Source organism: Leuresthes tenuis, unplaced genomic scaffold (assembly GCF_036924035.1).
Source record: "Leuresthes tenuis unplaced genomic scaffold, fLeuTen1.0.hap1 SCAF_16, whole genome shotgun sequence".
NCBI lineage: Eukaryota > Metazoa > Chordata > Actinopteri > Atheriniformes > Atherinopsidae > Leuresthes > Leuresthes tenuis.
The window spans coordinates 2,890,418-2,917,351 of record NW_027325370.1 but is presented as its reverse complement, the minus strand read 5'-3'; the positions used below and the strand labels follow the sequence as shown (position 1 = coordinate 2,917,351).

Genomic DNA, 26,934 nt, shown 5'->3' with positions numbered 1-26,934 from the left:
GTCCTGGCAGAGCTCTGAGGTCAACAAATCAACTTTAGCTGGAAGTGTTCAGGTCAGAATACAAACCCTGGGGTGACCGAGCCTTTTCTGCTGCTGCCCCCAGGCTCTGGAATAAGCTCCCCCCCCAGATGCATCTTATTTCTGACCTGGGCCTCTTTAAATCTGGGCTAAAAACATATTTATTTCAGATGGCTTTTAATACCCAGTAGTATGGTGACACTTTTATATTATCTTATTAAATTTTGCTGTATTTTATTGCGTTTACTGTTATCTTATTGTTTTGTACTTATGCTTTTCTTTATTTATTATCTGCTGTAAAGCACTTTGGTAACGAAATGGATTGTTGTAAAGGGCTGTAGAAATAAATTACATTTACATTACGTACAAAATGATAGCGGGAGCCTGCCTGTGCAGTGGGTGTTCATGTTGACTGTGACAGTCCTCCAGGTTTTAAAATACCGGCATAGACTACCTCATACACACAAGGTGGCCCATATGGTCAAAGTTATGAGACAGCAGCTCAATGCTTTGACGAAGAGTTTAGTGGAAGAAACGGACTTCCATATAAAACAACCTAACCTCACTAAAAACATTTGTTTTTCTTCTAAAGATGGTGAAGGCACGGCCCATCCTCCTCTTCCTCTTTTTGGACAGTACTGGCACTGGATGGGTTGGTTGGTTTAGGGGTGAGGCCTCATGATTTGTGACGATCAGGTTAAACGACTCAGAAACAGAGCAAGGATGGCTTTATCTGTCACTTTTTTAATCATTCCTTTTCAAATATGAAAGACATATTTTCAATTTTTACACATGTATAGCCTACTATATATATATATATATATATATATATATATATATATATATATATATATATATATATATATATATATATATATATACATTTTCACAAGTTTTCTATTTTACCATCAGGTGTTCTTGACACTTGAAACTTGTCATTTTCAGCAGCTGACCACAGATCTCCTGGTAAAATTCTATTTGCTGATTATTCTGTCAGCACTTGAACGCAGCGGGGCCAGCGTCATACTGCGCATGAGCAGTATCCAGGAAGCGGAAAGCTGGCGCGAATCGTTTTGTTGTTGGGACGAGTTTAAACTGGTGATGAAGTTGTTTCAAACTGTCCGTTTTAACTGGTTTCCACTGCGTTTAATGCCACTGTTTGTTGCCGTTTGAGGCGTTTAAAGCTGTCCGACAGGAAATCAGGAGAAAACAGCGGGTGACAAAAGGGAGAAGATGCCGTCATTAAACCTAAATGGAGTAACGATAAACTTTCCTTTTCCTCCGTACGACTGTCAAAAAGCGTACATGGGCAAAGTGATTGAATGTCTTCAGAAGGTCAGCATATCATATTTCTTTTATAATAATTGCATGTGTCTGCTTTTATCTTAGTGTTTACTTCCAATCTAACTCGTGTCCGAACCTGACAGCAGCCGGATGACCAGTGAAGCTCTCACTTGTATTCCTGCTTGTTCCAGAAATTCAACGGGGTTCTGGAGAGTCCCACCGGGACCGGTAAAACCCTGTGCCTGCTGTGTGCCACCCTGGCCTGGCGGGAGCACTTCAAGGACACCATCTCCGCCCGCAAGATCGCGGAGAAGCTGCGCGGCGAGGAGATGTTTCCCCACACGTCGCTGGCCTCCTGGGGGACGGCTGCAACCGACGGCGACACACCAAGTGGGTTTGATTTGTGTCCTCTGCCTGACCCACTGGGTCTCTGCTCGCTTTCCAGGCTGGAAAACAGCAACAGAAACCCACAGAGATGCTGATTCTGCTTCCAAAGAGCCTCATCTGCCGTTATTTTCTCGCTGCTTCTGTCATATCTGCTGCTTTCTGCTCTTACTTTCCTCCAGCGCACTACACCGATACTCCCAAGATCATTTATGCTTCCAGGACACATTCTCAGCTGGCACAGGTCATAAATGAGTTAAAGAACACCTCATACAGGTAAGCTGTTGTTAAAGGTATCATTCATTGTTTGCACCTTTCGCTGGAGCTCAACCCAGCTGATCTGAGCTCTGAGTTTTAGCTCCAACATCATCCTCTGTTTCCACCTGGTCAGGCCGAAGGTGTGCGTCCTGGGCTCCAGGGAGCAGCTGTGCATCAACCAGGAAGTCCTGCGTCAGGAGAGCAACCACGTCAAGGTAAGCTGTCCAACAACGTGACACATGACGGTCGATCACACAGAAAATAAAGGATGTGGGACAGATTAATCATTCTGATGGAGATTCATGGTTGTCAGACTCGTGTTTTTCATCTTCCTGAGTGAGTTTGGCACATTTAAGAAGGCAGATTCAGGAGACTTAAACCGTAGACGTCTGATGGATTACTTTAGCCTTCGAGGGTCGTGTTTTTATCCTTTTGAATTAGCCTGCTTCCCCTTCACCCTTCAGATGAAGTGATTTGGTCGTATTTTGAAGAAAGATCGCTGTAAAAGCCACGCTGGGGGTGAGATTCCCAAGAAATCAGGTGATGAGCTCAATCAGGTCTGAAACCGACCCTGAACAACAACAACGTCACGATACAGGAAGTTAAAACCAGAGACGGAGACGCTGGAGTCCCAGCGCTCCTAAAGATGCAGAATTATGACGAACGTCGATCAAAAGTCACAAAGAAGTCGCATGAATTCCAATTTGACCGTTCAGACTGAGGTCGCATTGCAAAAAATCTGATTTGTGTCCGATTTATGGCCACAGAGGCTCAAATATGAGCAAAAAAACCTGATCTGAGATGCACCCTGAACATAACTTAAAGGGGAACTCCGGTAGTTTTAAACCTTATTTCTGGCATGAAATACGTTCATCTGCTCACTGAGAACAGTTTGGTGAAAGTCTGCGTCCTTCAGAAGATATTTAGATAACTGGAGATCCATATAACGGAGTGAACGGGGCTTAGAGGATGCAGCCTCTAAATAAGGCATTATCTGTCTTTATTTCACCAATACTTTAAGAAGAATGAATGAATGAACGTGTGCTATAGCTCTGTTAGCTCATAGCTGCTGTTATGTGGCTACTTGCAGCTATAGGAGAGCTAACGGAGGGATTTCTACACAGGCACTCTACTGGGACCACTTCATCCACACGCCCCCCTGCAGCACAGTTTATTCACTCCGTGCTCTGTGACAGTCGGCTAACTTCACACAGAGTTTGCTGCTGATAGTTTTGTGCAACATGGCAGGATATTTATCAGATTTTGACCACGTGGACGACAACTTTGAGTAAGATGGACGTTCTTACCGGAGTGAATGAGCTGTGCTGCAGCAGTGAGCGGCAATCCCTTTAGCCGACTGTGTAGAAAGCCCTCTATAAGCCCCCCGATAGCCGCCAATAACAACAACACAGCAGCTATGAGCTAACAGAGCTATAGCACACGTTCATTCATTCATTCACAGTTTATTCACTCCGGTAAGAACGTCCATCTTACTCAAAGTCGTCGTTCACGTTGTCTAAATCTGATAAATATCCTGCCATGTTGCACAAAACTATCAGCAGCAAACTCTGTGTGAAGTTAGCCGACTGTCACAGAGCACGGAGTGAATAAGCTGTGCTGCAGGGGGGCGTGTGGATGAAGTGGTCCCAGTAGAGTGCCTGTGTAGAAATCCCTCCGTTAGCTCTCCTATAGCTGCAAGTAGCCACATAACAGCAGCTATGAGCTAACAGAGCTATAGCACACGTTCATTCATTCATTCTTCTTAAAGTATTGGTGAAATAAAGACAGATAATGCCTTATTTAGAGGCTGCATCCTCTAAGCCCCGTTCACTCCGTTATATGGATCTCCAGTTATCTAAATATCTTCTGAAGGACGCCGACTTTCACCAAACTGTTCTCAGTGAGTAGATGAACGTATTTCATGCCAGAAATAAGGTTTAAAAATACCGGAGTTCCCCTTTAAGTTATTATTGGTGCGTAAAGCCACACGATTTAGTCCTGAAAACCGACCCACTCCAAGGCTGAATCTGCTCCAAGTTGAGCCGTGACCCGTCTCTGCTAAAGTTTCAACCAAACCGACACGTTTGCTGTTCACTTTCACCTTTTTTCACCTTTTTACCTTCACACTGCCGTTGATCAGCGGGTAAAATGTGAATAAGGAGCCGACTCTGAACCAGGCTCCACTGATTTCAGTGTATTTAGCTCAGAAATCGGCTGTTTTTCAGGTCCATATGTGCAGAGGAAAAGTCTCCACCAGGTCCTGCCACTATTACAACAACGTGGAAGGTAACCGTCTAATACTTGGAGCACATTATAAATCAGTCGGTGTTTTAAACTAACTGAACTGCTCTCAAACATTTCCACATGGTTGTTTATTCCATAATTAGGAAGATTCCTGTTGTACGTGAACTCTTCGCTCTTTCCTTTGCTGTTTCAGAGAAGAGTACCGATAAAGATTTGGCGAATTCAATCCTGGATGTGGAGGATTTGGTGAAATTTGGCAACAAACAGAGGTTGGATTAACGTTTTTACACACCTTTAACCCCTAAACAGGCAGGATCAGAACACTGTCAAATGTTCCTTTTACCAAAATGAACGTTTCCCTTGGATAAGACACTTTAAAGACCCTTAAATTGTCGTCTTTTTGTCATTTCTGTGTAATAATCGACCCAACACAACCTAAATCCTTTGGATTTTCCTCTAATCTCTCTCCCTGAGTTCCAAACAAAGACGTTTCCTCATCATCCTGCGTTTCCAGTGGTGTTGATGACCTTTAAAAACCTTGAATTATGCAGAATATTATTCATGCTGCCTGTTTTTGGGTCACGGATGCCTAACTGTTGTATTTACCCATCATGCTTTGCGGGCGGTGGAGCTGCAGCTCAGTTGTTGAAGACAGGATGGTGAAATCGGTCTTTTCAGCTCTGATTTGAACGTGTCTCTGCAGGGTCTGTCCGTACTACCTCAGCCGATCTCTGAAGCAGCAAGCAGACGTCATTTTTATGCCCTACAACTACCTGCTGGATCCAAAGGTGAGCCGACTCGCAGGTCTGAGGTGCTGCTTTTCTGCTGAGGCACAAAAGCTGTGAGTAAACGTGAAGATCAGGGGTGTTCTGTTTGGAAATGAGGAAAAAAAACGTTCGTGATCGTGACAACTTCCCGTTAAATCAAAGCATTGATTGAACCTTTAAGCACGAGGTCCAGATTTCTAAAGGCTGCAGCTTAAAAACGGTCCGAGATAAACTGAAAAGTGAAGCCTTGCCTTGTCTTTAAATGAAAGGAGTCTCATAATGGTGTCACACCCAGTGCTTTGAGCCAGAACCCCACCTCCTGAGTTCCTTCATGAGTTCCTTCATGAGTTCCTTCGTGAGTTCCTTCGTGAGTTCCTTCGTGAGCTCCTTCATGAGCTCCTTCACGAGCTCCTTCGTGAGCTCCTTCACGAGCTCCTTCGTGAGCTCCTTCACGAGTTCCTTCGTGAGTTCCTTCGTGAGTTCCTTCATGAGCTCCTTCCTGAGCTCCTTCATGAGCTCCTTCATGAGCTCCTTCATGAGCTCCTTCATGAGCTCCTTCCTGAGCTCCTTCCTGAGTTCCTTCATGAGTTCCTTCATGAGCTCCTTCATGAGTTCCTTCATGAGCTCCTTCATGAGTTCCTTCCTGAGTTCCTTCCTGAGCTCCTTCCTGAGCTCCTTCAGGAGTTCCTTCATGAGCTCCTTCATGAGCTCCTTCCTGAGCTCCTTCCTGAGCTCCTTCATGAGTTCCTTCATGAGCTCCTTCTTGAGCTCCTTCATGAGTTCCTTCATGAGCTCCTTCATGAGCTCCTTCACGAGTTCCTTCACGAGTTCCTTCACGAGCTCCTTCACGAGCTCCTTCACGAGCTCCTTCACGAGCTCCTTCACGAGCTCCTTCCTGAGATCCTTCACGAGCTCCTTCACGAGTTCCTTCACGAGTTCCTTCACGAGTTCCTTCACGAGTTCCTTCACGAGTTCCTTCACGAGCTCCTCCATGAGTTCCTTCCTGAGATCCTTCACGAGCTCCTTCACGAGCTCCTTCACGAGCTCCTTCACGAGCTCCTTCACGAGCTCCTTCACGAGCTCCTTCCCGAGCTCCTTCCCGAGCTCCTTCCCGAGCTCCTTCACGAGTTCCTTCACGAGTTCCTTCACGAGTTCCTTCATGAGTTCATGGCGTCACGTGCACTTCTGGCTCAGTCAGTAAATGCATTTACCTGGAAAACCTTGGAACAGCTGATCCAAAAGGTGGAATAAACGGGACCACAGAGACCCGATGCGTTCATGGATGTGGCGAAGAAAATGTTTCCAGATCCTTCATGTTTGGGTCAAATGTGGCGATCAAGATGAGCAGAAAGGCGTGTTTTCTGTCAAGGGGGAACCATTTGAATGTCACTGTGTGCCTGGTTTGGAGTGAATAAACTGGGTTATGATGTTATGAAGCTGGTTATGAAGTCGAAATGACTCCAGGGATGGTTCAGAACCATTTGATGGATCTGTCGCCTGCTTTTTTCATGCCAGCCACATTTTAAGCCCAACATTTCAGTAGAAATGAACTTTTCTGTGTCTCGGCAGGTCATTTTCATTAAATCATAGCAACATAAAAGCAAAATGTATGACCTGGGATTATAGAGCTCCTTATAAAGCTGGTAATCCAGCTCAGACTGGGGCAGAAGGTGTTCCCAGTCGGCTGGATCTGAAGGTTGTAAAAGGAGCAGAAGACTTTTTGGACACTTTTCTCACTCCATCATTCAAACAGAGGTTTTAATGATGCTGAGCTAATTTTTCAGGGTGATGATGCATCTTTTCAGAGTCCGGAGCTCAGTTTGAGTTCAAATAAACACAGTTTAGCTGAAAAAACATCCTCCACAACACAGTCCCAGCCTGAATCTGTTCTTTATGAAGCAAGAAGACTCAGATTGAGATAATTAGTACTATTAATAATGGTTGGCCCTGTTTTTGCTCAAACACGAGCTCTAATGTTGCGTTTGCTGACTTTATTCCACAGAGCCGCAGGGCGCACAACATCGAGCTGAATGGAGCTGTGATCATCTTCGATGAGGCTCACAATGTGGTAAGATGAGTTTATTCAAGAAAAAGGAATAAATCCCTTAAAAACCTTCTGGAAAAGGACTGATACACCGAGTTAAGCCCCGCCTTCTCCTTAAAATGCAGTGTTTTACTGAAAAAGACAACAAAATACACACATTCAGACTCATACGGAGTTCATGTTATAATGAGATGTCTCATAATCTCTTCTCTCGTAAAGACACAGGATTCAGAAACAAAGTCCCACCAAATATTGGTTTCACATCTTGCAGAATATCCGCCCCATGTGCTGGATTTTAGGACCCCGTTGACACCTTAAACTTCAGCCGAATAGGTGATTAATTCGATGCCTTCTGCCTTGGAAGATCTGTAGAAGATGTGAAACTGAACAGCAACAACCCAGCAGTCATGTTGCCATGTCTGCACTGCATCCTGCACATGGGACACGTCAGAGTGGCGTAAAATGTTACAGAAGCGAGTCGTTTATTTCTTTAGTTGCTCCATTTCTGGCATCATGCAGTTTTACTAACTTTAACATCTCCAACCTGAACATTTTGAACATGGACACGTTTTCTTTTATTCCCAAATCCATCCAAGTACGTGTTGAGCATGAACTTTGCAGACCTCTGTGGCAGCTTTGAGTTCAGAATAACACCGTTATCATACGTCACATGTTCCCGGTGCAGGGATCAGGGGTCGGAGCCTCGTCCTGAGAGCTTTTACAAATGCAAGCTGAATGGAACGGTGCACAGCTAAAGGTTAAAGGTTGATTTACCACAGCATCTGCATCCAAACTGAATCTCTGGCTCCATCAAAGGTTGCTGGAAACTTGGGTGTCATGATTGATGACCAACTAACCTTCAAAGATCACGTTACCTTGGTTACTCGTTCGTGTCGCTTTGCATTACTAAACATAAGAAAGATCAGACCATACCTGACCCAACATGCCCCCCAGCTCCTGCTGCAGGCCATGGTCATCTCCCACCTTCACTACTGCAACGCTCTCCTAACTGGTCTCCTAACTGGTCTCCTAACTGGTCTCCTAACTGGTCTCCTAACTTCTCTCCTAACTTCTCTCCTAACTTCTCTCCTAACTTCTCTCCTAACTTCTCTCCTAACTTCTCTCCTAACTTCTCTCCTAACTTCTCTCCTAACTGCTCTCCTAACTGCTTTCCTAACTGCTTTCCTAACTGCTTTCCTAACTGGTTTCCTAACTGGTTTCCTAACTGGTCTCCTAACTGGTTTCCTAACTGGTCTCCTAACTGGTTTCCTAACTGCTCTCCTAACTGGTTTCCTAACTGGTCTCCAGCCTGTGAAACCTCTGCAGATGGTCCAGAACGCGGCGGTGCGTCTGGTCTTGGATCAGCCTAAAAGAACACGCCCCCCCTCTGTTCATTGAGCTCCTCTGGCTGCCCTTAGCCGCCTGCATCAGGTTCAAGTCCCTGATGTTAGCTACAAAGAGCTTAATGGAACGGCTCCATCTGCTTGAATGCTCTTGCAAAGGCTTCTGTCCCAACTGGGTCCCTCCGTTGGTCCCAGGATTGTCGTCTAGCAGCTCCTACACCACGCCTAAGACAATCCAAACTCTGTTCATGTGTCGTCCCACGATGGTGGAATGAGCTACCGAGCGCTACCAGAACAGGGGCGTCCCTGTCTATCTTCAAGAAGCTCCTGAAAACCCAGCTCTTCAGAGAGCATCTCCTATCCCAGCACTTACCTTGTACTTCCCTCCCCCCTCTATCTCTGCCCTTTATCTTTCTGCACTTCCTTCTATGCCTGCACCCTATCTCTACTCTGTCCCCTCTGACAGAGTCGGACTCCTGGGTTCCTTCTATGTAGCTTATTGTTAGCTTTTATATAGCTGTTATATCTTCATTTGTAAGTCGCTTTGGATAAAAGCGTCTGATAAATACAGAAACAGAAACATTTATGTTTAAAGGTAAAGCCCGGAGGAAGAGTTGTGTCTGGATCTTTGGTAACTTCACCTGCTTCATCTACATCTACCTCTGAAGCAACTGAACCGCAGTTTATCAGTCATTTTAACTTGTTTTCAGAAGGTAAAGATGCTGGATGGCTAATAACCGTCTTCTTATAAATTATAGAGAGTCTTAGGAGGTTATTTTAGGTCCCAGTAGGTTTAGAAAGATCCAGGCTGACCGAGGTGACCACAGTTCAGGCTCCTCTGCAGCTTCCTCTCGCCTCCAAAGTGTTGGACACGAGAGGATTGTTGTTCCCGAGGTTCACAGCTGGCTGCAGATTCTTTCAGGACAACAGTGCAGGGGAAGCTTCAGACTACCACGTCCCATCTGATCATATTTCTGTGGTCGGCAGGAGAAGACGTGCGAGGAGTCGACCTCATTTGACCTGACGCCGTACGACGTGGCCTCGGCCATCGCTGCTGTGGACCGGCTGCTGCTGGAGCAGGCCAAGGAGGCTTCTGTCAGCGAAGACTCCAACGTGGAGTCCCTGAACTCCGGTCAGATCTCTCACCGACCCGCTTTGGTGTTAGAAACAAGGCGTCAAACACTTACATTAACCTCTCTTTTTTGTCTTTGTTTCAGGGTTAAAGATAGAAATCGCTAACGTCGCTAAAATCAAACGTGAGTATTCTCCATAAAGGCCATAAATCAGCAAACGTATTCGTGGTTTTTCTCATCAGTTGGTCATCTTTCACAGAGATCTTGTTGGATCTGGAGGCTGCCATCGATTCCTACGACGTTCCCAGTGACAAAGGCATCACAAAGCCTGGAATGTAGGTGTATATTTCCTCTAACCGGCTTCCAGCTGTTCCAGCTGTGTCTGTCGAAGGATCAGTCCTTCAGATGTGTCTTTCTGTCCAATCTTAACCTCAGCTGGTGACAGAAACGAGCTCTTTGTCTCTTATTTCTGATTCTAAAACAGATTAATCTGGTTTTTACGTCACATTATGGTTCCTATTATGTGCACAGACACAGAAACTGGCAATAAATCCTCAAACTCATTTGAAATCTGACCCAAACTGAGATTTTCTGTGTCCTCTCGTCTGAATCAGCTTCATTTATGAGCTGCTGGAAAGAGCCAGCCTGACCTATGACACCAAGACGGAGTTGTACGAGGCTCTGGAGCAGATCACCGGATACTTGGCAGGACGTCAGTATGGCTTCATTTCTTCAGATTTCTGCTTCCTGTCGCCTGCTTTCGACCCTGATCGCTTGAAAGGGAGAAAAATAACTCCAAAAACACGCAACCCTTTCATTTTGTTTGGTCTAAGATAAAGTAAATTATCAAATTTACCTGGTTATCACATTTAAATTCTAATAAAGCAGCAGTTTTATAGCTAATTATAATGATAATAACTTGCCTGGAGTTCTGAATAATCCTTTGAGCACATTATTATGGCCTGAAGGAGCATTCCGTGAACAGCTCTTATTTTATTCTCCCATAATTACATTTTTCTGGTCTGGAGTTGGACCACAAACAGCTGGTGGAGTCCTGATCCGTCTGTTCGGTACCGTTGGTTAAACCACAGCAGCTCCATGAACCCTGGACTTCACTTACTTCAGCAGCGGGCTTTAAGGACAGTCGTTTATATGGGAAATATTTCACTAATCACTGTTTTTGGAACAGCTGTCGGTCTTTTTGCATTTAAAGACGAATGAGAAAGGGTTAAAGCATTATTACCTCCTTTATTTCTTAGGTTAAGTGAAATGTGTAACTATTTATTTGATGTTTATAACAAAGGAAAAGCAGGAGTGTTTCAAGTTCCCACTTCTGAGGTTCAGCGAACGCAGCATCATCTAAAGTTTAAGGCAGAGAATCCAGTTAATCCTGGGAACCTGAACCTCTCACTGAATGTCACTTTTTAAGCTTTATGGGGTGAAAAAAAACCCAAATGTGTGAGTTTCAGAGTTGGTCGTGACTCTGGGTTCTAACTTCTGATCGGAACTTGCCACTGAATGAATTTACCAACTTTCAACATTAAAAACACAAACTTTGGTTAAAAGAACCCCAGAAAAGCTGCAGTTTTATGATATTTTCCATGAAATACTTGCACAGAACCCAGATCATGAAGATCAGGGTTTATGGAGCATGAAGATGCCAGTTTTAACAGCTTGGATCATGACTCTGTGTCACCAGCTGTCTGTGGTCCAACTTTAAGTATTTAAGAATAAAATCAGTTTGGTTCTCAGGCCATCTTCTGCGTTCTTCCTCACGCAGAAATAAGATGTTAAAAAGCATTATTAAGTGTAATTTGGCGGCTGTAGCTCAGGAGGAAGAGCTGTCGGTTCGACTCTGGTACCGTCCATTTACCACTTTACACATTAAATTATATGTTCAGCTGTTTTAAATACTAACAAATGTGTTCTGCGGCTTGTTTCTCATCAGAACCAGGAATATTCCTCAATACGAGTGGACTGCAGAAGCTGGCTGATATCATACAGGTAGGTGGAGGGTTTCTGCTTGGGCTGAAACACTGAACAGCTGTACTTTAACATCTGGTTTCCCTTTATTTGAAAAGTCCTGAAAGCAGATCAATGGTTAAATGATCAGTTATTACATATCTGAATGGAAAAAGTAGGTTAATCTTTGTTGTTTCTGCAAAATCTGTAAGTTTTAAAGTAAATGTTGATCATTTAACAGAAGAATATTTAGATTTTTTCCCTCAAACAGAACTGTTTAAACTCAGGGATGTTTTATGGATTAAGGTCAGAACATTATTCTTTAATCGTAGCTCTTCCAATGAATGATATGATGGCTTCCCTCCATGTTTCCCGACATTTTTCTGTAGAATTTACTGATCCTGGCTCTGAATCATTCGATTAAAGCCCAAACTGGGATGTTCCAACCATTGTGTTTCACACATGGGATTAGATTTTCATTCTGGGCTGCAGGTTCGTCCTTTTACACGTTTCTTAGAAGTCACCCTGGTGCTTTTCCTGTCATCACCAACAAAGATGACTCCAGAAACAGATGATTTTGTAACCTTTTCCAGCCCAAAACGAATCAAATCTAGTCACAAAACAACCAGAAAAGAGCAAAGTGCTGCAGAGAACGGGACACAAATGAGTAAAGAAAACTAAAACATTAAAGCAGGGACGGAAAAAGACAATACCAAGTAAAAACTAAAGAAAAAAGTAACGAAAAGATGCCTTCAGTTGTGTTTTAAAGCTGAAAAAACGGGCTAAAGGAGACTCATCATCAGGTAGAAACGGTTGCAATAATCCAGCTCTGAGGGCATCAAGGCTGTAATAACTGTCTTCAAGTCATTATCTGTCTGTCCAATTTGAGAATCAAATATGACTCCCAAATTCCTGCCTGGGTCTGAACATTGAAAGACTCAGACTCTGAGAGGCTTTCTAAACCTACTGGGACCTAAAATAACCTCCTCAGACTCTCTATAATTTATAAGAAGACGGTTATTAGCCACCCAGCATCTTTACCTCCTGAAGACAGCTTTGGATGAACGTAATCAATGAGTACATGTGGCTTTATCAGCTGTGGCATTAGATATAATGTGGGTGGAAAATGGAGCCTCAGGGAAGCTTTTACAGTGTGAACAGGATGGGTCCCAAAGCAGATCCGAGAGGAACTCCACAAGTGTTTCAGGCTGTCGTAACAAAGAAAGTCCAGTTAAATAAGGAGTAAATCACAGCAGGGCAGGACCCTGAAAGCCAACCGTGTGAAAAGCTGCTCTGACATCTAAAAGGGCTAAAATGCACATTTACTGCTGCTTCTTCTGAGGTCCTGAACAAACTCCCTCTGCTCAGGCCATGAAGCTCCTCCACAGATGTGAAGAAACACTCACACATTTGTTATATTTGACCATTTCTCACAGCAAATGAGTAAAATTTGAGGTTGTTGACTGACAAACTGTCTAAAGCCAGCTGAATGTATCATTTCTGCTTTGTTTTAACCTCCCAAACAGATGAAATGTCGAAACAATAACCCATAAATCATCTTTTGCATCACCTGTGATGGATTTTTCCTCTCTGTCCTGCTCTCTCAGCTGGTGTTTTGTGGTGAACCATCAAAACAGGACAGACCGCAGCAGATGCAGTTCAACACAGCTAATTTTAAGGTCTGTTCTTTCAAAAACACACACAAATGACACAGTAGGTTTAAAGTATCATCAATAAATCACCGGATGAGAGCTTGAATGGTTGGTAAGAATCTTACTGTGCATGACAGATGTTAGGAGAACTTAAATGTGGTCATAGATTATATCTGGATTCATTTGTTTGGCTCAGGTTCACATCCATCAGGACACCAGCCATCACAGGAAGAAACAGAGCACCGACCCGTGGGCTTCATCTTCATCGAAGAAACAAGGTGACCGAGTTCTCGTGACACGATGCGGTTACGCTGCACTCTTTTAGGGATAATCTGTAATAAATTCTGTGAGATTTTCCACCGCAGTCTGTAAATTAGCCTGTAAAGGAGCACTTTCACGAGGGTTTGAGGCAGCAACGTGACAATGAGCTCATGCACCCTGCAGGTAAATAAATAATAATAATAATACATTTTATTTGTAGTTTAAATCGCAAGATCTCAAAGGTTTTTTTTACATTTTAAAAGAATTAAAACAAGTAAGCAGTTCAGTATAAAAGTAAAAAGAATTTGGCAGACATCTAAGAGGGGGGGGGCATATGTTTTGTTCAAAATAAATGTTTTTCGGCCCCTTTTAAAAGGGTTGTGGTGCCCTCTGGGTGTCAGGGAGGGCAGCAGCACAGAAAGCTCTGTCTCCCATGGTCCTGAGCTTGGTTCTGGGTGGGTGGAGGAAGTTTAAGAGAGTGGAGCGAGAGAAACGGATTGTTTTTTTGGAGATTGAGTTCTTTGATATGGGGGGGACATGTCCATAGAGGAGGGAAAGGTGTGCACTTCTTGCCATGAATTCTGCACCAGTCACAGGCAAAACTTCCTTCTACATAATTACTGCATCTGCTTTAGTCACAGACATGTTGATGCATTCAGCTTTTATTCAAAGAGATTTACACAAGATATATAAAATAACATTTCAGCTAACGTCAAAGCTAACAAGCTATGGAGAAGGAAACCAGCAGTCAGACTCTGTCAGAGGTGACAGAGATAGAGTACAGGGCAGGAGATGCTCTCTGAAGAGCTTCAACAGTTTCTTGAACATAGACAGGGATGCTCCTGTTCTGGTAGCGCTCAGTTGGTCGTTCCACCATCGTGGAAGACGCATGAAAAGAGTTTGGATTGTCTTAAGCGTGCTGGAGGAGCTGCTGGACGACCATCCTTTGATGACCGGAGTGACGTAAGCCTTTGTGAGAGCGTTCAAGTAGATGGGAGCCGTTCCATTAAGCACTTTGTAAGCTAACATCAGTGCTGTTACATACATGTTCTATGCGGGCAATCGGATCGGATTAATGGCTAAATTACAATAAGACTGAGTTATTCAGCTAATGTAACAAGCTTAATCCGACAAGAAATAAAATCGGATCGAATTAAGACCCGAGATAACTCGATCCAAACACGCTGAACGTGCCTGGAGACGACAGTTGATCGGATCGAGCGTTCTGCGCATGCTCGAGATTTTTTCCCGCGATCGTCACCCGGAAGTGGAAGGAGATGATATTCCTGTTGTTGCCGTCAGAAAGAAAGAAACAATGCGATGGAGAATGCGCCGTTGTGCATCGTCTGTGCCATAACCAGCTCATCACAGATGGAGAGGGACGCAGCTAAATCTCGCTCTGCGTTCGCCATCTTTCTGAATGCCTTAGTTTGTTGCTGTTGGTGGTGAAGACGTCAACAGGAAGTGGCTCTATTAGCGATAGCTGAAATGGGGACAGCGCCACCTATCGTACCGGGGTGTGACATGCTTTGTGCCAGTGATTCCATTCATTCACCGCCATATATCCAAGGATAATTACCCTCAGATAAGGAGCAGAACCCAACTGTAGCTGTAATCCAGTTAATCTCATCATGTGGACCCACAGTTTGATGCGGGCGGCTGAGGGCAGCTCAATGAACAGAGGGGTGAGGTGATGGTTGGGTGAAACATTTAGAACTACGGGACTCTCACAGGAGACGAGACAGAAACTGACAAAAAGTGGCGTAAAAACAAAAGGAAGGAGAGGGAAACTGAGTGAGGACGTAACAGGTGATTTCAGCTTTTCTTTAGCCTCACTGACTCGGTTATAGACGCTTTTCAGTGTCAGACAAACTGCATTATGGCAGCTCGATTTAGCCTCTGGAGGCTCAGACGTGCACGGTTCCCTCCACACAACGTCGGGAGAAATAAATCGTTTCAATCGGATCCACAGAAATGTTTTTTTCCTTCTGTTTTTCTTTTCTTAGGCAACGTTCTGAGTTACTGGTGCTTCTCTCCCGGCTTCAGCATGCAGGATCTGGAGAATCAGGGCGTTCGCTGCATCATTCTGACCAGCGGTACCCTGTCGCCGCTGTCTTCATTCACCTCTGAGATGAGGATGTACGTCACCTGTTGGCCACGTTTCCAAACCCTTTTCTTGAGTAATTCATTAAAAAAGCAACTCTTATGTCAGAGATTTACAGCAAATGGAGCTGAGGAGTGTCGTCTCTTTTCAAATGATCCCTCCAGGATGCGACTGGATCTGAATTTCGTTTCCAGACAGAATGGCGTCCAGTTGTTGAAGCTCGTCTGCTTAAAATCACCCTTTAAGATTTATTCAATAAATGCATTTCTGCACAAATTTAAAAGGAAAAGATGCATAAAATGCATTTTATTCTGTGATGCTTCAATTTAAGACAGAAAAAGTTGAAATCCAACCACAACTTTGCTGTTTTATCACATCATTATCGCACGTTTTCTATATGATCCTCTGCTTTAATGAATGATCCTGATCTGCAGTTCAGCACCTGTTGACCTGTAACGTGATTGGCCGATACAAAGTTTGTTAATCAATAATCCACATGAATGAAGAAGGCTTTCACTGCCACACAGATATGAAGTCCAGAACTACGCCGGCATCTTTTCCTACTCTGTGATGCTCCTGAATCCTGCAGAAATGTCAGTTTAAACACTTAAAATCCTGCTGGATTAGCTCAGAAATAAAAGAATAAAGCGACTGCCACTTTGAAGTTAATCTTATTTGGACTCTCTCAGCTTCATTTTCTGACCTAAATCAAGTTAGAAATGATTTAAATCTGTTGCTGTGGGTCAGTCTTTAGTTGTGGGAATCCATCTCAGCCTCTTTGTCCTTGTCGTTGCTTCAGAAAATTCCCCGTCTGTCTGGAGAACGGTCATGTGATCGAGCGGGATCAGATCTTTGTCACCGTCATCGATCGAGGGCCTGACGGCGTGCACCTGAGTTCAGCGTTTGACAGAAGGTTTGTGTTCTGATCAGCACAGGGATGCATGGTGTCAGGTGAGGCGTTTTCTCATCTTTGGAGGGTTTCTTTGTCTTTGTATTGATCGGTTTTCCCTCCCTGACAGGTTTGTTCCTGAGAACATGGCATCTTTAGGCAACACTGTCGGTAAGCTCTCGCAGTAAAGTGAAAGGATTTGATTCTGTGTCTGTGATGGAGTCTTTTCTCATTAAAAAAACAGCAGCTAAAATTAGTTTTAAATGTCCAGAAAACAAGGTTCTGCTCTTATTTAATGTGCATTTAGCTAATCTAGTTAAAAAAAATCTGAGTGAGAATTGGGTTTTATTTGAGAAACAAATTGATTTACTTTAAAAACCAAGAAACACTTGTGAGAATGTGATTAATTATGGGGTTATTTTGCATGCACCCTGCTCCATATTACAGCGTGGAAACCAGTCTTTAACTGTATCCTTTTGGATTTTGAAGGATTGACGTCATTAAGTGCTCAGATGAAAGAGTCAGAATTTTGTATGTTTTCAGGTAAACGGGATATATGTGCAGAGATTTACTGAAACATGGTCAAACACATGAAAATAAGGCAGAAACAGAGTTTTTTTTTATCAGTTCTCAGCAGCTTTAAAGTGAATATCTGGTCTGAGCTCCTTTATTCTCCAACACAGCCTGAACCCTCTGAGACAAGCTTTCTGTCATTTCTTTAAGGAGTCTTCAGGAATAGTTCTCCAGGCTTCTTGAAGGACATCCCAAAGCTCTTCTTTGGATGTGGGCTGCCTTTTGTTCCGTTCTCTGTCAGATGATCCCACACTGCTTCAATAATGTTGAGGTCCGGGCTCTGGGGAGGATTCATCCCTCCATAAGACCTGTTGCCACTGATTTTCAGTCCACTTCTTGTGTCATTTGGCACAGCTCAGCCTTTTCTCCCTGTTTCCCTTCCTCAAGAATGGCTTCTTGACAGCCACCCTTCCATGGAGACCATTTCTGATGAGGCTTGGGCCAACAGTAGATGGATCAGCTGAAGGTCCAGATGCATCTCTCAGGTCCTGTCAGGTCACAGCTGGATTTTTTCCTCTTTCTTAAGGACATCACTTTCAGATCCTGTTCATCTGCTGTAGATAGTTTTTTAGGCCTGACACTTCTTCTTTTGTCCTCCACTTGTCCAGTTTCCTCAAATGTTTTAAGGACACACTGCACACCATGCTGAGATATGCCAAGTTTTCAGCTAATAGCTCTTTGGGAATCACCTTGTTGCTGCAGAAATCCTATTTTCTGTCTGTCAAACTGTGTTTTCTTTGCTGTTTTTCATAGATGCTGCTAAAGAAATGGGAACAAATGATGTGTCTTTGTGACAAAGTGCCTAAAGATCCAGTTTAAAATGGCTTCTTTGCTAAGTTGTCTGTTCTGTGTCGACACAACACTGGTTCATCCCTTGAGTTAGGAGCCTTTTTTCTGCCTGAATGCTTCATAGGTCAGAGTTAAGTGGCTTAACAAAGAAAAACACATGAAAATGCTCAGGTACAAGGACTGAAAATGAGGGAAAAAGCAGAAAATGCCCAAAGAAAGAACATGTAAAGAAATGAGGGCTGGATCAGGACTTTTTGAACAGTATTTTCTTATAAATTAAACTTTGTTCTGGATGAATAATTTGCACCTCAAAATCTCGTATTGAGCAGGTTTTTGGGCTTCTTCGCTTCATTTTGTCAGCAGTGTGAGATTTTTCATGTCTTCTGTTGGGATTTGAATGCGTTTGTGTCGTTTCCTCCTCAGCGAACCTCAGCCGGGTCGTTCCTCACGGCCTCCTGGTGTTCTTCCCCTCCTTCCCTTTAATGGAAAAAACTCTGGAGTTCTGGAGGGTGAGTGAAACTCAGCGGTTTTCCAGCTCGGAAACCTTGTCCTCCAGTGTTTGAACTGACCGTCTGTTTTCATCTCCAAAGGCTAACGGACATGCAGACCGCATTGAGAATGTGAAGCCCATGTTTGTTGAATCCAAAGGGAAGGGCACCTTTAATGAGGTGAACATTCAGCTTTTATTCAGCTTAAAGTCAGGAATCCTCCATCTGAGTCATTTTCTTTCATAGTTTGGTGTTTCACAGCTGGCTGCTGCTCCATTAAAGGTCCTAAAAGCTCATCTGTTTGTCTGTTTTCAGGTTATTGATGGATATTACAACAAAGTCAATGATCCAGCATCTAAAGGAGGAAGTTTCTTTGCTGTGTGTCGAGGGAAGGTGAGGAAATATCAGAATATCATCGTCTAAAACTTATATTCTGGCTGTTTTTGTGGCCATTTCCTTGAGTTTAAACGACACTGGTCCTCTGGTCCTCTCAGGCCAGTGAGGGTTTAGATTTCGCCGACACCTTCGGTCGGGGGGTCATCATCACCGGCCTTCCTTTCCCTCCCAGGATGGACCCCCGAGTCATCCTGAAGATGCAGTTTTTAGACGAGATGAGCAGAAAGAAGGCTCCCGGGATGAGGGTGAGGCAGAGCCGATGACTGGCTTTGGTGCTCTGGTGGCTCGGTTGTGGTGAAAGTTTGAAGCAGTGATGTTTTTCTCTGCTTTTCCTGTGTGTGGTCAGTACTTATCAGGACAGGAGTGGTACAAACAGCAGGCCTTCAGAGCCGTGAACCAGGCCATCGGCAGAGTGATCCGGCACAAGGAGGACTATGGAGCCATCTTCCTGTGTGATCAGAGGTCAGACTCCTCACAAACATGCCCCCGGTCATTCCTGGTGTCGTCAGACTGGTTCTGAGTGTCGGAGTCGCACCGAACCGCAACAATGAGATTAAATTTAAAGGAAGGAAGGATTTCTACAATCCTATACTCGTGATTTAAGAGATTTACACATAAAAGATGATGTGTTCACGTGAAATATGCGAGACTCGGTCGGTTATGATGTCCTTTGACTTTTCATCAGGTGTGACATTTATTAAAGAAATATGACGGTTTCCTAATTGAGAACAACGAGTTCCTCTAAAACAAGGACGAAAACCCTCGATTGAATCACATAGAAACACCGCTGGAAGTTTGACTTCTGCTGAGTCTTTGTTTCTTTTATGGTTTCTGCTCAAGTTTTATGATCTTTTTCATGTAAAGTTTAGTTTTTAATGCCCACAGTTTTATTTCTCCAGTTCATACATGAAATGTTTGTATTTCCTGCCTGCGGTGGGCCTAACAGTTTCCTCTCAAATCCCCCTGTAGTGTCAGCTCATGCTACACCGTTCAAAATGTAAGTTTCTTTGTCAGAATAAATTAAATTCAGTTTTATTTATAAAAAATCACAACAGATGTGATCTCAGCCGACTTCAAAGATTCGGTCCAATTCAAGGCTACAGATGGCGTTGATGCTTCTCTTAGATCCAAACCCCCGTCCTGAGCTGCACGAGGTGACGTGGAAAGTAAAAACTCCCCTCGAACAGGAAGAAACCGCCGTCAGAACCAGAACCAGAACCATCTGCCTCGACCAGCCGGGGGCTGAGAGGACAAATCACCAGAACTACGGCCCCTCTTTTAGAAGATTTCACCTCAAAAATGAGCTCATAGATTTAGGTTCTGCTGAAAGAAAGTCCAGAATCTGTTGTTGGAGCTAAAATAATGAGACTTGATGTTGAATTTCAGACCACTTCTGAGCAATCTGATGGTGATCAAATGGGTGAAAGTTTCTAATTCTTTCTAAAAAGGCTGCAGCTGAATCTGGGCATTAGAAGCCTCAGTGGATCACTTTAAAGATGAACCAAATGAATCAGTGTGATGGTCACTACTGGAGTAGTTATTCTGGGCTCACACCAAACTATTTCCACAGTCCCAGACTAAAAACTGAGTCTTTAGGAGTCTAACTGGAGTCTCGGCGCGCTCCTGTCATCTTGAGTGTTAAGTTTAAGGTCGTAATCTGCAGTCTTTCCCCAGTCTTGGGCTATCAAACGTGTTTAATATTATCGGCAGGTTGCAGAAACACAACCAACAACCAATAGATGAGCTCTGACAGCATCAGAAACAGGAAAGCAGACAGTCGATAACAAACATGTCGGCGGATGTAGAAGAACGAGCCATATTCTGTGGCATTTTCTCTTCTTTTTGTTGGGTTTTTCACTACAAACCACTGCACAGAGCAGAGCAGCTGCAGCTAAAAGCTGCTTCTCCTCCATTTTTAAAACTTCTGCTGAGCATGATGGGAAAAACTCTAAAAAATCTAGTTGTAGTCTTGTAAATAGTGACCCTCTTTGTAAAATCTTTAGTCTGAGGCTCGTCTGGGACTAAAATCTCTGCACACTCGTCTTTAGATGTGAGCTGATAGTCTTTCAGAGTCTTCTGGGGAGCGTTGGTCGATAATCGTCTGTTTCTGCAGCTGAACGTAAACCTCGGGGTCTTTAATGCAGGAACATCCTGCTGCATCATTCTGTCGCTCTGTGACAGCGTTACCTGGAGTGCTGATGATGCTTTTCAGAGTAAAAGTCTTTCTCCTACAGGTTTAAGAGCTCTGATGCTCGGGCGCATCTTCCATCGTGGGTCAAGCCTTACGTCCGGCTCTATGACGGCTTCGGGAATGTGGTCCGCGACGTCTCGCAGTTCTTCAGAGTGGCTCAGAAACTGGTTGGTTTCAGCCTTTTTCCTGCATGACGTCAGTCTTCTCGGTAGTTTCTGAGGGTAACGCTTCTGTGTGGCTGTGTTTCAACGTGTCAGAGGCCCGTTGTGCTGAAGACGGCTGCCGCAGACAGCTGTGCAACGGCGTGTTCACCAAACGCCGAAGCCTCCAGCGCCACCTGCTGCTCCTCCTCCCAAAGCTCCCACACCCAGAAGGCCAAGGTCCTGGATGCCCACCTTCCCAGCCTGAAACGGAAAAGACTCAGTGAGTGAGAAACTAACAAATGGAACCGCACACACCTGTTAATTAGGATGATATTCATGCTTTTATTCAGGAGAAACTCTTTACTTCAGCTCAGGCTTAGTGGCAAAAACAGCCTGAGAAATCAAAAATAAAGGGACAGCCAGAGCTTAAAAGTTCATGTGACCTTTATCCGGGGAGAAGAAAGTCTGAGAGCTCTGAGAGCTGCAGGTCTGCGTGAGGACTGGAGATGACCCACAGTGCATCCTGCTGTGATGCAGGGGGTGAAGTGGCCCCTTCCTGCTGAACTGGGCTAAAATGAGTCTGTTTGGATTCAAGCATGAGATCGAAACCGTTTTAAAAAGTCAGGCTTTGTAGAACCTGTTCACATGAAGAGACAAGTTTGAAAGTTTCCAGACGAGACTGAGAGATGCACTGATGGAAGTGAAGACCTGGGAAACGATAAGGGTTAAATATCTGAGCTCAGTGATGCTCAGACCTGGACTTTAACAGCCATGTTAAGTCAGCCGGCTGTCACCTGGAGCATATTTCCAGGATTAAAGGACTGATGTGTTTGGAAAAGCTGCTCCATGCATTTGTCTCCAGTCTTATTTCCTGGTCTGATCACATCCCTCCATCCTGAGGCCTCTGCACTGGCTTCCTGTCCATCAGAGAGCTGGTTTTAAAACACTTTAACTGGTTTCATCTCAGATCTTCTGCTGTGTTCTGAACCTCAGGAACAGGTTTGCTTAAACTAAAGCTGGAGAAGCTGCTTTCACTGTTTAAGGCTCACATATGTGGAACAAAGTCCCAGATAACTGCAGCTCTTCTTCTTTTAAATCAAACCTTCAGACTCTCCTGTTTCACACTGCATTGAATGAACTGATTTAGCTGAACTGAAGGCCTGTTTTACAGTTTTAAAGCTTTTATGTTCCATGTAAAGCTCTCTGAATCGCCTTTTTTCCTGTGCTCAGATGAACACAGAGACAATGGGATCGCCCAAATCTGCATTGACTATGAGCACGAGGTGCAGCAGAGTCAGAGGAGGCCGGCCAACCTGCTGGACGCCCTGGAGCGAGGGGACCGCCTCAGCGGCGGTGACGCCGCTGTGGGAGAGGTAGCTTAATGTCTCATTAAGTCCCGTTTCCCATGTGATTCATACGGCGTAGCAAGGTTGCTTCATGAAGGGATTTGTTTCCTCCTTTGAAGGCAAGCCGTCTGTCCACACTGGCTCTTCAATATGACAAGAGGCTGGAAGACGAGTTACGAGGGGGGAAGCGTAAAATAAAGCTGGTCCAAGATCAGGTCTGTCTGCTCAAACTATGACAATAAAAACAGTTCTCCAGGAAAATAAAAGAGTGAATCTCATCCCTTTGCTGCCTAACTTTGTTCCACCTAAACAAAGGCTCAAAGTTCCAGGAGTTTCAGATGTGAGACCAATGTTTTTCTTCATTCTTGCTGAAGAAACTGAGCGTCGCTGAGGATGTGTCGGAGGAAGGGAAAGCCAGCCGGGCCAAGCAGTTCCTGGCAGACATGAAGAAGTCCCTGAGCAAGGTGAGCTTCGACCGCATCGTTCAGGCTCTGCAGAGCTACAAAAGCACCGATAACCTGGAGCTCCTGCTGATGGAGACGGCCGTCCTGACTGAAGACGCCAACACTCACCGTCTGCTCCGCGGTGCGTCTGCAAACATCTGAACATTCCCTCCGGCTTCACATGCTTTCATAACGCTGTGTGAGTGCGACCTAATGCAGCCGCTCTGTCTCAGGTTTCTACCAGTTCGTGCGTCCGCATCACAAAAAGATGTTTGACGAGAAATGCCAGGAGCTGACGGGGCAGGGCTGCGGATACAAAGCCGATCACTCGCTGTCGAAGGATGAGAAGAAGGCTGTGATGCTGCAGAGTGGTAGGAGACACAAAAGTGCAAAAGGTGTCTGTTTATTCGGTGACTCCTGCAGGGAAATAGCTGTGGTTTTGTTTCCTGACAGGTAAAGACAGTCTGACCAGTTTGTCTGCCAGCAGTCAGCTGGACACACAGCAGCTCAACAGAGGAGGACACCACCTCAGCCAGCAGGGGCTGAAAAGACTGCAGGCTGGTAGGAGAGTCCATCCTTTATTATATATTATATTATTACCTGCAAATTAAACACAAAAATGTTCAAAAACCAACTCTGATACGTTTTAACACAAGATCAAATGTCTTAAAACAATATTTTATCCACAATGGAACAAAGAAAAGTTGAGATTTTACTATTTCATGGTGAATCTGACGGCAGCGACTCGAAAAGGTTGGAACAGGAGCAACAAAAGTAAGTGAACCTGAAAAGAAACAGACGCAGGAACATGTTGCAGCTGATCAGGTTAATTAGCAGCAGGTCAGTAACATGGTTGGGTGTAAAAAGAGCACCTCAGGGAGGCAGAGTTTGGGGCCATTGGTGCCTCTGGAGCTGGAAACCTGCACATCTGGAAGGCTCTATCAGTGCTGAAAGGTATAAACAGGTTTTAGAAGAACATCTGCCCCCTGCTTACATATTTCAGCGGGACAGAGTTAAACCACATCCTGCATCTGTTCCAGCAGCACGGCTTCGTAGCAGAAGAGTCCAGCTGCTGCGGTCCAGCTGCTGCGGTCCAGCTGCTGCGGTCCAGCTGCTGCAGTCCAGCTGCTGACTGACCTGCTGCAGTCCAGATGTTTCTCTGTCTGATAGAGCCAGGAATCCTCCATCAGACAGAGAAACATGCTTTCAGAAAGCTGTCTTGTTGTTGGTGGTCACTAAGCAAACCGTGTCGATCAGGTTCTGCTCCAAAGAGTGAAGTCAACGCAACCTTCCTGGCTGACGTGAAGAAAGCCCTCGGAGCAGAAAAATCAGCTCAGCTCTTCCAGGCCGTCCACAGCTACAAGAAGTCTGACAACTACGAAGACCTGGTGACCACGGTGGTGAGCTTATTCACAGAGAGAGACGAGAACTTCAACCTGCTCGTCAGTAAGTAACAAACTCACGCTTTTCTCCTTTAATACGTCAGAGGTTGGACCAGAATGTCTTTGCTTCCTTCAGGGTTTGGCATGTTTATTCGCCCACACCATAAGAAGCAGTACAAAGAGATGATGGATGCACTGATAGGTCAGCCGGTGGCGACTGATGATGTCCCAGCTTTCAGTGAGGAGCAGCAAAGAGAAGCTGAGGAGCAGCAAAGAGAAGCTGAGGAGCAGCAAAGAGAAGCTGAGGAGCAGCAAAGAGAAGCTGAGGAGCAGCAAAGAGAAGGTGAGGACCAGCCCATCTGTGCAAACAAGTGACAGTTTCAGGGTTTTCTTCTACAAAAGCAGGTCAGCGCTGGTTCCAGCTGTCCTCCAAAGCTCTGGTTCAACCCGCTTTAGTCTGTGGGAATCTGGCTGTGGAGAAAATGTTGTGAAAAACAGAGCTAGCTTAATGTTTAATCTGCTTAATTCAAGAGAAGAATTTAAAAAACTGAGCTTCTTCCTTGGATGTTAAGTGGAAGTAACAGTGAAATATCTTTAACTTTGTCTGATTTTTTTGATGTTAAATACTGAAATCTGTCCAGTTACATCTGTGAAATATGCCCAGTTACATCTGTGAAAACTGCCCAGTCTGCTGTATAATCCGGCATTTGTGGCCTTATTTAAAAACACAGCTTTTAATTCCTTTAGATTGACAGTTATAGATCCTTTTCAGGGTGCAGATGGTATGAATCCGTCAGCATTCGATCATGAAGCCAAGTCTCGGTGAACAAATATAGTTTCCTTCCTGATATTTCTGCTGCGTCTTCATTCGAGGTCCAAGCTCGGCCATTTTGTCCACCGCTGATCTCACACTTCCTGTGACGATCGGGGAAAGAAATGTTTGAAACTTCCTCCTCCACGTCCTCCTCAGCTCACTGCATTTGGAGGTCTTATTCCAGGCATTTACTTGGGCTTTGGAAAGCTCTGCCAGCTGCTCCAGCAGGTCAGCAGCTTTCCCGTTGCCGTGGTTACGAGTCCCGAGCAGAAATCATTTCAGCAGCACAGCATCCAAACCAGGACAGAGAAATGTTTCTAAATCAGTGTTTTTTCATAGAATAAAACTCCAGCAGTGTGGCGACATCCCATAAATGCAGGAGGAGCCAAAGAGCAACATTATCTGGTATTACTTAAAAGCTATGTTTATAGTTGTTGATCTGTGACGGTAAACCGTCTCCCCATGTTGAGGTTCACATCTGCACCCATCACCCTGTTTAAAACATCTGGAGGAATCCCTGAACTGCTTAAAGCCTAAAATATGGAGCGAGGCAGAATGCCAGAGGCCTCTTCTTCTTTGGTGTCCTCCGTCCTCGGAGGAGTACCGACTGTTGTTAAAGGGGATGAAACTTTCTCTAAACCGGGTCATAGATTTCAGGAGAAACGTTTGCTTCTGGAGCCTCAAACCCAGAACACACAGCAGCAGCTTGTGGACCTTTTTCTTTCTCTGAAGAAAACCTTCACAGCTTTTTCTGCACCTTTGTGTTTCAGCTTCTCTGTCGCCTCCCCTGAAGTCACAAAGCAAGATTTCCAGCTTTTTCTCAAGCAGCCAAAGGAAATAAAAACGTTACAGAAGTCCTCAGCAGTGTCTCCAGGCTTCTGTTTGGATCAGCGTGACACACTAAAGCTCAGCTTTTTATTTTGAGCCCAATGTTATGGTCAAAATAAGAAAATGGAAATGATCTTTAAACACCAAAGTGATGGAAGTCAAACAGTTTTAGACTTGCCTAAATGACGAAGGTCATAGGAGGTCATCTTCTTATCTCATTTGCCTCTCTTTGCATGGGACAAACATGAGGAAATCAGAGCGAGACGTTCTTTCTTCAGAGCGTAATTGATATATTAATAAAACACCTGCACTGTTCTGTTGCAGCATATATTAACCATGTTATTTATCATGTGGGGTGAACTTTAGGTTCAGGATGCAGTGGCTCAGAGCTCCTCCTGCAACCCTCTTCAATCTTGTGAGCTGAGACATTGTTCAAAATGTTCTGCTTTGAAACATCTCTTTGGCAAGAGACAAAGGGGCAAAAATTAAACAAATGAGGTGGAGCTACAGTCGATTAGTTCAGGCAGATCCACCAATCCGAGAAGTTTCTGGGAACACTCAATGATGAGAGTTCAGATCAGGTTTTCTGTTGTTTTTTTTAGTTTTCTGAACTGATTTCAAAACACAAAGTTTTAATGGACAAAGAAGGAAAACTGTTGAAGCTAAATATCTGTTTTTCCAAGTGTTTGTGGTTAGAAAAGAAGCCTGATGAGCTCCACACACAACGGGGAGACAACGAATTTGTAATGTGACAGTAAATATTTTTGCTCTGTATTAAGTTAATCTCATGTAAAGTGGAAATGTATCATAGGGAAGTAAATTCTTTTTTCTCATTGTTTTTTACTAAATTAAATGAATGAAAACTCCACACGGCTTCTGTTTCTTCTGTTTTGTTTACGATACAGACTTCTGATTTGTGAAGGGGGCATCACCTTTCTCCTGAAAAATGGTTGTTTGCACCTTTATTTGTTGCTGCTATTCAACACATTCGATATTTGAACAGTTAGTAATCTCGTTACTATCAGTCTTTGTTGACTTAAACAACTAAAACGTTCAAAAGTTACAATAATAAATTACTTTTACGATCTGTGTGTTCTTATTTCATTCAAACAAACCAAAATAATGTTGCATTCACAGGTAACTCGGAAATTAGAAATTCTATTGTCAACAAGAGTTCCTTGTCTGTAATTCTGGTTGTTTTCAAAACCAACTGAACCATTTCTTCCTTATTTAAGGGAACTACATAACTATCCAAGCG

The 26,934-nt window shown here is 44.2% G+C and overlaps 1 protein-coding gene across 1 annotated transcript; it reads left to right on the top strand.

The window, feature by feature from the left end:
• Positions 1-1,053: 1,053 nt before the first annotated feature.
• rtel1 (regulator of telomere elongation helicase 1) lies at positions 1,054-26,542 on the top strand. Its single transcript, XM_072367980.1, has 33 exons — positions 1,054-1,353; positions 1,494-1,692; positions 1,869-1,962; positions 2,078-2,159; positions 4,170-4,230; positions 4,382-4,457; positions 4,892-4,976; positions 6,958-7,023; positions 9,330-9,474; positions 9,560-9,598; positions 9,675-9,750; positions 10,030-10,127; positions 11,364-11,419; positions 12,985-13,056; positions 13,226-13,307; positions 15,297-15,429; positions 16,194-16,307; positions 16,414-16,454; positions 18,069-18,154; positions 18,236-18,313; positions 18,449-18,526; positions 18,628-18,774; positions 18,876-18,991; positions 20,764-20,887; positions 20,978-21,143; positions 22,094-22,236; positions 22,329-22,424; positions 22,584-22,794; positions 22,886-23,023; positions 23,106-23,213; positions 23,910-24,098; positions 24,171-24,308; positions 25,634-26,542. The coding sequence occupies exons 1-33, from the start codon at positions 1,252-1,254 to the stop codon at positions 25,687-25,689; spliced, it is 3,495 nt and encodes a 1,164-aa protein (XP_072224081.1). The 5' UTR covers positions 1,054-1,251; the 3' UTR covers positions 25,690-26,542.
• The last annotated feature ends 392 nt before the right edge of the window (positions 26,543-26,934 follow it).

Bases quoted from the DNA above. Each gene is read 5' to 3' on its own strand.
- rtel1 (XM_072367980.1), top strand. From the start codon at position 1,252: ATGCCGTCATTAAACCTAAATGGAGTAACGATAAACTTTCCTTTTCCT. The intron at 10,128-11,363 runs GTCAGTATGGCT...GTTTCTCATCAG, and splicing joins CACCGGATACTTGGCAGGAC to AACCAGGAATATTCCTCAAT. The intron at 16,455-18,068 runs GTAAGCTCTCGC...TTTCCTCCTCAG, and splicing joins ATCTTTAGGCAACACTGTCG to CGAACCTCAGCCGGGTCGTT.